General features: G+C 50.9%; 1 protein-coding gene across 1 annotated transcript in view; it reads left to right on the top strand.

Moving 5' to 3' along the window:
* PRICKLE2 (prickle planar cell polarity protein 2) overlaps positions 1–13,325 on the top strand; it is a 54,916-nt gene extending 41,591 nt beyond the window's left edge. Inside the window, exon 8 of the mRNA XM_019536700.1 lies at positions 10,502–13,325. Coding sequence (XP_019392245.1) covers positions 10,502–11,370 — 869 coding nt within the window. The 3' untranslated portion in view covers positions 11,371–13,325. The remainder of the gene's footprint in view (positions 1–10,501) is intronic.
* Positions 13,326–13,571: the final 246 nt, after the last annotated feature.

The raw sequence follows: 13,571 nt of genomic DNA on the forward strand, positions 1-13,571 counted from the left end.
AAGGGTCTGATCCTTCAGATGGATCTACAAGCTAAATGGAGAGACCAGAGGTCTCGATTCAGCAAAGCAGGTACATGGGCAAACCCAGAGAAACAGTGCCGTATTTAAGCGGGGCTTTTTGCCCAGTGGAGTTGAGTGAAATCCTGCTGACTTTCTCACTAAACAGATTCTGGTTAATCTCTTAAAGCAAATTCCCAGTTCAGACATGTGCCAGGGTGTTAAGCCAATCTGAGGGGCAACACCCGCTAAGTAGCCACGCTTAAGGTGCTCAGTCGTGCTCTGCTGTCAGTCCCTGGATAGTCCCGTACCTTAATCAAGACCTCGATTCCCCGCCTGAATTTAGTGTGAGCTGTAACCCTGCCTTTTCGTCTTGTTTGCAGATTAATTAGATCCGCTAAGGCTCTGTTTTCCGCCCCGCCTCAGTGCATGTCAGTGCATCCGTAATCTCCAGGAGCTTTTATGGGACTTAGACTCATGCCTCAACAGAGGGAAAGAGACCCTTTAGGTGGGCCTTGTTTCCCTTTTCCACCCACCCCAAAACCAATCCACAGCTGAGTGGGGCTCAGACTTCACTGCTGTCACCCCGCTGAGGTTGGACTTGTTGGGATGAGAATGTCCTAAATCGATGTGAAACAGACCCAGCAAATAGACCAGAAAAAGACGTGAATACGGTCGTTTCCTAGCACAGCCCCATCCCTGTGTCCTAGCAGTGAGGTTGCTCGACAGCCGTTCTGGTCCCCACCAAGCTATTGGCAAGGATCTAAGCAACAGGCTCAATATTTGGCTTCAGAAAGAGTAGGTTGAAACATTTGTAATTGCCCCGCCAGGCCGTCTTTCTAGCCCGTGTCCTTGTGAACACATAGGGTGGCACCCGGGCTCCTCGGAGCAAGGAGCTGTCTCTTTGTAGCTGCCTGCCACTGGTGGAGCCTGGAGGGGGTTGTGCCCAACCCGCCAGCTGAGACGTCAAGACATCTGCAGTTCACTCTTTGGGAATGGACTCCTTGTCTCTCCTTCCCTATTCAGTTTCCCTTTGGTCGTCTTGAACAGAGATGGGAACACGCCGAGCCTGCCTCCCGGCTCAGAGGGAAATAACCGCTGCTCTCGGCTGCCCCAAGCCGTCGTTTCAGCAGAAGTCCTGCCTGCTTCCAAAAATACCTGCAGGCTCATTGTCCTTATCAAATAACAGTCCCCGTGTTTGGCGCCTGCCCTGAGGAGAGTGGGAGCTCCCCGTGGCTGGTGACACTGCAGCCAAGGGTAGCGGCATGGCAGGAGGCCTGCCCTTGCATGGCTCAGGGGTGGATCCAGCGTCAGGCCCTGGAGCAAGGCAGGTTGCATGAAGCGTAAACCAGGACAGAGTGTCTCAACAGGGCAAGGTTCCCCCGTGGTTTGTGTTGTGAGCTCCCTGAAGGCCCCAGGTGATGCGTACTCAGAGGCAAGCAAAAAGCCTGGGAAAACCCCTTGACAAAGCTCATCCTCCCTTTGCCAAGCCGGCTAGGAGGAGCCCGCCATCCTAGGCGTCCCAGCAGGCAGTCTTCTGCTCTTATCGGAGCAGCTCCCGTGCGGTCCACTTCCTCTCTTGGCCGGCGTCAGCCCCCTGCTAATGCCACCGACCTGCCACGCATTGCTTGGCTCTTTCCCTGTTTGTCGCATTCTTGCTCCAAGTGAGGAAGGGGTTTGCATGTGCTTTCACCAAACTCCAGACTTTCTCTTTCCTTTGCTTTCTGTATAAAGACAGCTGAAGACCCTGGGCAGGGGTTTCCAGATGCACTTGGAGTGGGCCGAACTCTCTCCTCCTCCTGACAGGCCAGTTTGGGCATAAGCTAAACCAACACTGCTTCTGGGGAGCCTGCTCCTAAGTCATTTGCTGCCCTTTCTTTGCCTTCATTGAGGAGCTGTTGAGTTTGCTAGAGTTCACGGCAAGGAGGTGTTCCCATCAGAGCGGGTTACACCATGTGCTATGCAGCAAGGCACTGTTAATACCCCAGCTCTATTCAGCTGTCGCTGTCTTTCTCCTTTCCCTCTTCTTCAATAAGCTCAGTCTCTTCTGGTTCCTTCCTCCTTTCCTGCTCAGTGGGTGCGTCTACACGAGATGTTTACTGTGCATTAGCCTAGTAACACCGCGCAGTAGCATGTCACGGCAAACGTGTGCTAATAGCACAGTATTAGGCTAATGCACAGTAAAGTGTCACTAAATAACCGTGCGCCAGTGCTACTGCGCAGTAACTTGAGGCACTGAGCATTTACTTAGTACTTTATTAAGGGAGTACTAAACTAAATCTGCTGTATCAAAGGCGTGTTAATGAACGTGCAGTCGTCTGCAGCACTTGAGCAGATATGCTGCAGCTTGGACATCTAACCTGCCTGCGTCCCTGCAGATACCCATGTGCCTAACTCAGGCCCGCAGGCGACTTCCAAAGCTAAGGGGAAGATGGCTTCTCCTTGCAACAAGATCAAGGTGTTTCCGCTAAAGGAGTACATTCTTGCCTCGGTTCTGTTTTTCATCCTCTGATTATAAACATCGCCCTGCAAGTCTGGCCGGCAGTCTGTTTGCGTTCTGAGACACCCATCCATCACGGGCCCGCATACTGCGCTGCTGTCGTAGGAGCTCGCCTGGTGAACACTGGGCTGCTGGCATTCATTTTCTCTGAGACCAGAAAGGCTGAAGCGTGCGCTCTGGAACTGGGGAGGGGGGGACACCGAAATGGACTCTTGCAAATGGACACTGTTCTGCTGCACATCAAATGCCTGAGCTTCCCACCCTTCCCATGCCACAATCTTATGGTCTCCAAGCTGGAACCCGGCTGTGTTTTATGGGGAGCAGTAAAAAACAGTGTTAGCCCCTGGGAGACCTCTGCCCGTCCCTTCCCTCCCAGGCTTGCTTCACGATTCTCTGTTACGAGAAGCACTGGAGTTTCTGTCCAAACCGGTGCCTGTTTTCTGCATCCCCGACTCAAACCCCTCCAGCACCAGCGCATGCTTTCTCGTGCGCTGGGGCTGTTCGCGCCGAGACCGCCGCGCTGAAACCAGTGCAATCCGGCAACGAATTCCAGTCGTGCAGCCGATCCCGGGAACACGAACAGCTTGACAGGCTCACTGGTTTTCTGTGCACTACAAGGCTCCCAGCCTTGTTTACTCTCCGGTTTTCCAATTATATAACCGTTCCCTTTTTATTCTTCCTGCAAATCCCAAGGTCACTCGCCAGTGAAGCGAGGTGGTGCTATAAACAAGTCCCTGACAGTGCTGCTTCTCCTTCCCTTGAATTCCTTGTCAGTCCTGGGGTTGGATTTATAATAAATCCCATTTCACGGGCCAGGGCTTCTTTGGAAAGTGTTTGCCTTGCGCTGGAGGGGAAGCCAGAAGCCAGCAGCTTCGGAGGGCGAGTTGGGGAGGGGGCTTTGCTAACGAGAGAGCCTAAAAGGCCCTTCTGGTCTGTCGTGCCTGCAGATGTCACAGTTAAACAAACACAACTTAGGGCTCGGAGACTGTGGAGCCGCATGTGGGGCTGGGCATTGAATGCGATTCAGAGCTCAGTTACGGCGTCCGGAGGGCTTCCTTTCTGCGCTCGGCAGGAAGCATAATGAAACGGGGCCGCGGCAAAGGGTTCTGTTTGTAAATGGTGTAATAAATCTATCCGTCGTTTTTCAGCACTCCTTTTGGCTCCGATTCCAGAAAAGAGCTGAGCAAGGATCAAGTCTCGTTCCCTTCAGCGGGCTCTAAGCGCGCACTTCAGGGTGTTGCTGAGCTAGGGCAGTAAAGATGGCACAGATGTCACTTCTTCCCCCACGTGCCTTCGCACTGAAGGGTTACGTGGGCTGGTCACTGGCTGTGGTGGTTTAGTTTGCAAATAGGGACAATGCAGCGCATCTGGCCACTTTCACCTTGCTGTTGGAGGCAGGTAGAACTGAGAATGCAGTGGGACAAAATGTTGGGACAAAATCCTTGCACAGCTCCCCTTGGGTATCGTGAGTCAAAAGGTTCACAGATCTTTTTAAGCCAACTTGAAACCAGTTTGCCACATACCAAATCAGCGGTCGGGTGATTCCCGACATGGGCTGTGCTTTTCATGTGCGTCCGTCTAGAGCTGGCAGTTTTCCATAGCTTTCACATGCACACAGGTACCATCAGTTGGACCTGTCTGTATTCGTGACGCACAAACTGGTGATTGTGTAGGACAGTTTAGACCAGTGCAACCCTCCAACGCGGTTTTGCTGCACTGATGCAAAACAGGCTTTGTCCCAGCACACTTTAACCTGGTGCAAGGGAAGCAAACCCTGCAAAGTGACAAGCCTCCCTTTGAGTTAGTGCCATATATCTACAGTAGTGTTGGGCTGTAACTATGGGGAAGTGCGGCACCAGGGCAAGCTGTCTTGGCTTTGGAGGAGGGAGAGAGAGGGGGTGATCCTTGAGTCACCAAAACTCCTGCTTGAAGAAAATGTTCCCTGACTCCAGCATCATCAGGGGCTCAGAGCATGGCCCTGGCATGCAATGTCATGGTGTTTTGGCAAGATAGATGCATCCATTAAATAAATTAGACTTGATTCATCCCAACAAGACAGGCAGGTGCGGGGGGGGTGGTTTAATCCCAGCAAAAAGGGACGTTTCTGAAGGAGGTGAATGGAGAGGGACCTGATGCACATAAAATCAAGGCCTGCCCTGGTCCTGGGCTTGCGTTTGTCCCCCGCTCCCTGCGATGGTCTCTGGGAAACGGGTTCCCAGGTTTCTGTAATAGAAAAATAGCCTCTGCATGGCAGGGTCCCTCTCTCTCTGGCTTCCGGTGTTACGTGCACTTGATCAAATCATGAAGTGCGATCCCAGATGCAACACTTCACTATGCAGGAGCTCAGGTGCCCCTAAGTAAATATGGGTATTTTAGGAGGATCAGAGCTGCATTTTGAAATAATTGATGCCTGACACAGAGCAACATAAGCAGTACATTCATTGGTGGTGTAGAAACACTGTGCCACCGCTCTTGAAATGGCTTTAACTTCACATTTGTGTCTGCTCTACTCTTCACGTAGGGCAGTGGTTTTCCACCTGTGGCCTGCTGACCACTGGGGGTCCACAGGCTGTCTAAGGAGTCTGCAAAATATGACTAGGATGAATCAAAAGCATAGGAATAACCACACTTACCATTCAAAGGGGTCTCCATCTCCATTCAGAATTTACAAAGGGGTCTGCACCTCCATTCAAAACTTTTTAGGGGTCTGCAAATGAAAAAAGGTTGCAAATCACTGATGTAGGGTAAATGCATATCTGTGATGAGAATCGCAGCTAATCTGTGTGGTGCCTGAGACCACTGTAAACCCTGCATACCTGGGGATTTCATTTGGTGCTTTAGGCAAATTAGACCTAGTCTGTTATGATTTATGAGGCAAAGTGTAGGCAGCCTGGCAACAAAGTCGGCCATCAGATCGACAGCAAAAGGGAGTGCAGACGTTCAGGACAGTAAAGCGTAAACATTTGAGCCAGCTGCTTAGACACCACTTTGCTTGGCATTAGGTAAATGCTATCCCTATTAAGCAGAATATATGTTAATAGTGTTTCAATTAAGCAGTTCTCATTACCATTCAGCATCATTAGAGCAAGAGCCTTATCTTGCAGAGGCTCGCGTAGGCACCTGACTTAATGGCACGTGCGTAGTATTTTAGGAGACACCCAAAGCACTTTGGTAATAAGGCATCTCCAATGCCAGCAGCTTCTGGGGTGGAGGGCACCTCTCGCTCACAAGCGGCAAGTGGCATAACTTTGGCATTATTGAACATTTCAGGGTTTCTCTCTGCCCAAGAGTCCAAAGAAAAACCTTGACTTCCTCAAAGCTAACGCAGACGTAGTGCCAAATTCTAGCTCCATTAGCATCAATGGCAAATCTCCCACTGGCTTCAGTGGGATAGGATCTTAGCTTGGGGCACTGAGCCGTACCCAGCAGCCAAGCTCAATTAACATTACGTGCTTTAGAAATCCCCTATCCTGTGGGCAGGAACGTCCCCAAACGCGCATCCATGCTTTGCACACCTTCGGAGCTCCTGACATCTGCACTAATGAGATGGTTTCTTCCCACAGCAAACTCCACTGATTGAAAAGCACCCCACTTTGTCGAGGTTTTTAGATCAAACTAGTCATTTTCTGAGCTATTATAAGGCCAGCGTGAGGGGAAAATGTCTTAGCAGTGAAGCCCACCTCAGTTCTTGACCAGAGTTCATTTCACAAACACCTTCTTCAGTTTGCTTCAAACTCCATCGGCAAATGTTACGTGGGCGTGAGATTGTGCTTGTGTGATTTTTCAGGTGGATCAGGTTTAGTTTCAGCAAAGTTAGGTCGAGTTAGGATAAAACCTGCTGTGGAAAGCTGGCTTCCACCTTGGGCAGGGAGCCACTAGTGAGTAAATTCAGAGGAGTTTCAGCAACAATATGCAGGTGACCAACTTCAAGTGTGCATGGTAGTGTTATACTCAGTAGTATACCCTGACTTGCCCGCTTCGGGGCTGGCTAGCAATAAGAGTCTGCATCCTTGGGCTGGCTTCAAGTTGCACTCGACATATTTGCCAGCTATTCCAGCTCTTCAAATATGTGTGCTTAATTATCATCAGGCTCCACGGAGGAAGAGCCCCCAAAGTCCAAGTAAGTGCTCATAAAGCTCCATACCTTGATAATGCATCATGTATGCGTCCCCGGCCCTGTGTTCTGTAATTGGTTCCCTATGCAGCAGCCCGCTCGCCAAAAATGAAATAGCTCCATGTGTTTTACGGCCGGGCACACGGAGAGGCATTACCTTTCACTACAAGTGGAGAGGTAGGCCTTCATTGTTCAAGTCAGTGGGGGGAACTGTGTAAAAGGCGTGGAGATTGGGGCTCTTTTATCGAAACCCCATCTCTATCAATGAGCATGCTGTATGCTGGAATAAGCTAGAGCTCTGCTTCAGGAGAGACTCAGTGTTGGAGCTGTTTTGCACCTTGATGCAAATCAGAGCAGCTCAAAGGCTGTTTGGATTTGTACCTGGATGCCCCTGTCCCATGGGGTTGGGAAAAGGCCCCCTTTTCCCAGCCACGTCCCCAAAGACTGGGCATAGCCTAGAGCTTGTTTCAGCTCTGCACCGAGCCAGGGATTCCCCGCTGTGCTGAGGGATTTCCCAACCAACTGGTCAAACTGGCTTCACAGCCTCTTGCGCCAGCCAGCGCAGTAGCACAAAGGGGCTACAGGTATTAAAGCGTGCAAGGGCGAGGCACTGTTGCAACATGCTGCTTTCGCCTGATGCCGGTCGGGGCATATGCAGACGCCTTCCAGGTGAGCATGGGCACAGCAAGGAGGCTGGCTCTGCAGCTCTGCCCGGTGCTCCCTCTGCCCTCATCCGTCTTACCCATGAGGACATGCATCTTCTCACTTCCCCTTTGCACGCGAGCCGCTGCTTTGCCCTTCCCCTGCTTTTGCATCCTTGTCCTCTGCCACGCTGTTTGTTTTCTCTGGTCCGGTGGTGAAGCTCTCGGCTGGATGCCCCATGTTGGCAGTATCCAAGGGGAAGGTCCGTCGGGTGGCCCGCCAGACTGTCCACCCAGAGCTCGTCACACCCCGTCAGAACGTGCTCGCGGCTGCCACAACCCAGCACTTGCGTGGCTTCACTGTTTGCTTATTAATCTGGCTCTGCAGCAGGGAAACTCATTTTCGACCTAATGATCAACCTAATGATCGATGACCTCTTCCATTCTCATCTTTGAATGGCATTGCCAACATGTGCTGCCCCCTTCCCCATCTACAGCCTTGCTCCCAGGTTCACGGTTTATCCCGCTTGGACAGCGCCCTGCACCTGGCGAGCGAGCGGCTGGAGGGGCTGGCAAGTGATCTGCACCTGACGAGAGGTCTGTTGGAGGGGGTGGACTCTGCAAAGTGCCTGGTGCCTTTGAAATCCACAGTAATCCCTTTAGAAAGCTGTGGTTCAAGCGCAGTAAGAGCTGTAGGACTGGCATTGCTTTTACTGCATATTGTGTTTGGGATTGCTCTTTCTTGCTCCTGTCTTCACGCACCTCTCCCTAGTGTTGTCATCGTGCCATAAGGATGCAAGGACGCCAGGTTTTTAAAAGATAATCGTAGCTGCAGCGTGGCGGGGGGGAGGTTGCCGGATGTTGCTGCTGTGTGTCCAAGGAAAATCCCGAGCCGGGTCTTTGTGGGGTGACGTTTAGCTGGGGCACAGGATGTGGTCAAGCCTGATCGGCAGAGGCCGGCAAAATTGGCCGAGGGGCTGGGAGCGATGGATAGGCCACATGGCGCTGTTCCTGCTGTCTGTCAGAAGTTGCTTATATGTCACGTGGTGCTGTACAGCGCCTGCCGTGGTCTCCCAGAAGTGGCTGTTAGGGAAATGACTGATGCGCCAGTCATGGGGCACAAGCAGCAGCTCATGGCTCAGGCTAGGAAAGATCCACGTGCAGCCGAAATGTCACTAGTAGTGATGAAAACGGGGAAAGGAAAGATGAAAGCGATGGGGGAAGCAGAAGGCGAGACCCCTAGACAGGTTGTCCAGGATGGTGGGGTTCATCCAGTTGTCAGCATGACCATTCCCAGCACCTCGGACAAAATAGTCTGTCTCCTGCCCCTCCAAGTCACGAGAGGGGCTGGAAAACCTGAACATCTAAAAATTAAAATGCAGTGACATTTTCCTTCTTGCCTTCTAGTCCTTTGGAGGTGTTCACGGGCACGTTTTCTTTTTGTAGCCTTTTCCTACCAGCCGTAGCTCCAGAAGCTTGAACTAGTGGCTGAGAGCGTCATTTCATAACAAGACTTCTTTCTGCCCCTGTGGCTTGAGGAAAAGCACCCGGTATCACAAGACTCATGATGCAACTGCAAGACCTGGCAATGCCGTAGTGGCAGCGTTCCCACTGGCTCCATTCACAGTTGGGTTAGGAAAATTTTAGCCTGTCTTTGCTGTTTTCTTCGAGACGTTAAGGGCCAAAGTCCAGAGCAATGCTGTGATTTTTGACAGCTTCAATCCAGATTTAAGTCAGGCTTACTGACAGCAGAATTTGGCCTGAAAGTTTGTCAGACACTGTGTCATGCCAGAGAGACGTTGAGCTCCGCATGAAATTTGTGCAAAACCTTAATTAAAAAAAAAAGCCAAGTGGTTTATTTGCAAAGCCATAAATTCTTGGCGATTGCGTAAGGGGGTGGGTGGGTGCGTGTCGTGTTTTAAATCATGCTGATGCCGCTGAGCTCTTGCAGCTTTGTGTGCGCAGAAAGACTGGCTGAAAAAAAAGGGTAAAGATGACAAGGAGAACACGCCAGGGTAAACATTCTGCATTTGATTTGGGGCGAAATATATTTCGGTGGAAATAGCTTGTGGGGAATGTGTCCTCCAGGGACTGCAACGCAAGCGTTTACTGCTGCCAGCTCCCCAGCCAATCCAGGGAGAGGCTGGGAAGGGACTAGCGAGGGCGTGACATGCCTTCAGGTTTTGTTCCAAAGAGCGTGCTGAGCTGACTCGATGCTCGCTCCAGCCAGCCGGCTGCAGGATCTGCTGGATTCGGGTCTGTTCGCTGTCGCCTCTGTCCATCTAATGCGATGGGCCCCGTTGCCCATCCTGTGGTTCTAGGATAAGAAATCCCTGCGGGGATCCAGGCTAGTTCAGGCAAGCAGTTGGGTTTGCCATAATCCGTGGAAGAGGCCTGGGACCCCAACTCCAAGCCTGACAGATCTACAGGAGGTGAGGACTGTCTTCTCTAGCTCTTGGCACCGGCAGACTGCCCGGCTCTGTGGGAGCACAACTCCCCTCGGGGCTCAAAGCTGGGAGCTTTGCTGAATTGTACCATCGTGTTACCTTTTAGGGGATTGTTCCACAAAGGTCTCAGGACTATTGCACCGTGGTGGTCTTGCACCAGGACTATTGCACCGTGGTGGTCTTGTGCCTGCCACTGTGCAGCCTCGTGGCAAGTGTGAATTACTGAGCAGTCACCATTTGATTATCGTGCAGCGCATTGCCTTCTCCTTCCGGAGTGTGTGTGTGCATGCTTGCACGCATGCATGTACATGCACATACACCACTGCTCTCCTTTGTTTGAGAGTACAGCAGGTTTGCTCAAGGGTTGGGGCAGCACTTTCTCCCAGCAGCTGCATCATACCAGTGCTACCACCCTCCTTTCTGAGTGGAGCGTGAGCACATTGCTGCGGCCGCTCCAGCATGCCATTACAGGACAGAAGGTCCGAGGCTGATGCCGAAGCAACACAAACATTTTCTAGGGGTGGCCTCATTTCCTAATATGATGGGCAGATGGAAAGAAGTGGGGCCCAGGTCTGGAAAAGGGGTCAGTGATTTGAAAGCACAGGTGTCTTACAAAGCAGCGCCCGGCCATGGCCGTGGTTCGGCAGGGCGGATACCAGGCTCTTTCTGGAGAATCTTGATGGTGCCTCACGTGGAGGTACCTCAATCCTGATCTCAAGCCAGGTGCCGGCCTCCTCCCTGCCACTTCTGTGGTAGAACGCCGCCTTCTTGACTAACCATCTCCTCTTGTTTCCTCCCTCAGGCCTCTCTGCAGACGGCGGCGCCAAGCGCCAGGAGCATCTCTCCCGCTTCTCGATGCCCGACCTAAGCAAGGACTCCGGGATGAATGTCTCGGAGAAGCTCAGCAACATGGGCACGCTCAACTCCTCGGTGCAGTTTCGAAGCGCCGAATCCGTCCGCAGCCTCCTGTCCATGCAGCAGTACCAAGACATGGAGCCCAACCTGCACGGCCTCGCCAACCCCCTCGGCTACAGGGAGAGGCCACCGCAGGGCAGGTTGCACCAGAGCTTCGAGTACGACAGCAGGATGTCGGGGAACCCCGTGCCCGGGCAGGACGGTGCGAGGCACCCCCCGATGAGCGAGCGCACGCGTCGGCGGACTAATCAGCGGGATGACGACCGGCGCTGCCGCCCCCACAAGCCCCGCCGGTCCCGCCGGTCCCGCTCGGACAACGCCCTGCACCTGGCGAGCGAGCAGTGCTGCCGGTTGAAAGAGCGGCCCTCGCTACGGGCCCGAGAGGACTATGACCAATTTGCGGCCCAGAGGAGCTGCAGAGAGGCAATGGAGCAGGGCTCCCGCCGGGATGTGTACAGCCAGTGCCCAAGGACCGTGTCGGACCTTGCCCTACAGAACCACCTCGGGGAGCGCTGGGGGCCCTATTTTGCCGAATACGACTGGTGCTCCACCTGCTCCTCGTCCTCGGAGTCGGACAACGAAGGCTACTTCCTCGGGGAGCCGATCCCCCAGCCCGCCCGTCTCCGGTACGTCACCAGCGAGGGGCTCCTCCACAAGTATGGCTCGTACAGCATGCCCAAGTCTTCCACGCTGGGCAGCAGGGGACAGTTGCACAGCCGGAAGAGGCAAAAGAGCAAAAACTGTATCATATCCTAACAGCGTGGCGGCCTGGGAGCCTGCTGAGAATGTAGATTCACTCCCAAACTTGCACTGTCCTAGATCTTATAAGCGCTTTTTATTGTAACAGAAAGGCCTGAAGACCGGGGATTTATAAGAAGGTTGTAGCCTGGCTTCTATAAATAGTCCTATTCGTTGGCACAAGTGAATATATTTTGCACATTTTACTTTGGGGGAAAAAAAAACAAAAAACATTCACTTTAGTCTGTACTAGTTACCTAGTATTTTCCCGCTCCCTCCTGAATCCTGTCCCTTGCCCTTTAGTCCATACATTTTAATTACCACTGTTTACTATAATCAGCAGTTTGCTACTAGCTTGTGCTTTCCTAAATGCGCTCTTGTTTTCGTCACCCATTTTGGTAAGTAATTTGCCTCTCAGACCGGATGGGAGCCTAAGTTATTTCCATGATTGTTGTAAATGCAATGTATATGAGAGTTTGGAGAAAATATTTTTGTATTTTGTAATATCAGAGGAATTTCTATATCTTAGGAGTCACTGGGAAACTGCATGCACGTTCAGAACTGTGTTCGGCCTGAGCTAAACGAATGGTACTTTCGAATCCCTTTTCCTTTCTCCAGGAGATTCATTAAGTATGTCAGTGAGAGTCTGGGTTTCTTTTTTTAAAGTCTTTTTGTTCCTGGTAAATATAAAGAACAATTTCTGATTCAGTCAATCTTGGAAGGGCCTAGGTGGCATTTTGCAGTCTGCACACACCTGTGATATTCAGGTCCTCTCTCTGTCTCTCTCTCTTTCTCTCTCTCTTTCTCTCTCTGTCAGATACCAGGAGTCTTTACAATGGCCAGAGTGACTTTTGTCAAATAGGAGAGAATAAACTACCAAATGTCTGCAAAGTTTAAACAACCAAAGTTGGAGAAGGAATTTGACATCTCTGTAGAGGAGTTGCTAAACTTTGAACTATTCTTTGAAGTAAATAAAAGTGTAAATGGTGCAATTGTGTGATGTCAGCATGACGTTGTTTTGAGTATAGAATTGTCTTATGGTGCTCTAGTTTCCTGGATTATGTTAACTGCTCTTCATTACCAAGTGAAATCTTCAACACTGCCTACTACCTAAACTGTAACTAAACAAATGCAAACTAATCGCAGCGGGCTTCGTCCTGCCCCAGGGGTGTGCTCCACTTGTGAGGTCTGTCGGCCTGCGAAGGGCATACCCCCGGGGCGGGATCCGGCCCACTGTTTGGAGCTAGAACAAACCACCAAAAGCATCAACATGGTAAAGTGTTATATAAATAGGACTCAAGTGTATTGTGTTATGGTGGATGTGAGTTTTTCTCTATATGCTTTAAAACCATTGAGGTACAGACATCGAGGCGTGTCCCATTGCGTTCCCCCGTGGGACAAGGAAGGAGGCAGATGTTCTGTAGGACTGTAGGATGTATACAGTTTCTTTCACTGGTTCCCAGCGAGGCCGACTCACAGCCTTTGGTACTGTATGTAGGAGGGTCTAAAGGCCCCACCTGTCTCCCATTGAAGTCGATGGCAAAATTCCCATAGATGTCAGTGGTGGAAGGAGCCGATTTACAAAGAGACTTGGGTATCTAAAGATGCAGGTCAGCAGGCAACTTGCAAACGTACCTAAGCATTCGCTCGTTAGGACTCTTAACCCGCTTAGCAACTTTGGTAAAGCTCATTAAGCAGCCTAGCTACATCTTTAGATGCCTACAGACCTTTATACTTCTAGTCCCTGTATTTGGATCCACTTGGGCAAGCCCCTGATGCCTCTGTAGATCCATCGTGGAACTGGGCCGTACATTCGCACTCTCTATAACGGTTCGGGAACAAACTGTTGCCTGTCAAAAGCAGCAGAGGTGGGAAATCTTGGCGAGAGATGTCTCCATGCCATAAACTATTGCTAGGAATTTTTTGTTGTTTGTAAGGACAATGTGATGATGATTCTTTTTTTTTTAAAGAGGAAAAAAAAAAAAGAAACAAGAGTACGTATAAAATCATGTTTTTTTTTTTTCCAGTTGGAATAAATGGAAATGTTGATCCAAAAGGGAAAGACTTGTGTGTGGGTGTGTACGCGTCTTTTTTTTTTTTTTTTTTTTTTTTTTTTAAAGAAATGGCTGTTAGGTGCGAAGTTGAAAGAGTCCTTTTTTATTTTTATTTATTAAACCCAGGAATGAACTAACATCCACGCACGGCTTGATTTTTTTTTT

The sequence above is a fragment of the Crocodylus porosus genome, unplaced genomic scaffold, assembly GCF_001723895.1.
Source record: "Crocodylus porosus isolate Cpor-Errol unplaced genomic scaffold, CroPor_comp1, whole genome shotgun sequence".
Lineage (NCBI taxonomy): Eukaryota > Metazoa > Chordata > Crocodylia > Crocodylidae > Crocodylus > Crocodylus porosus.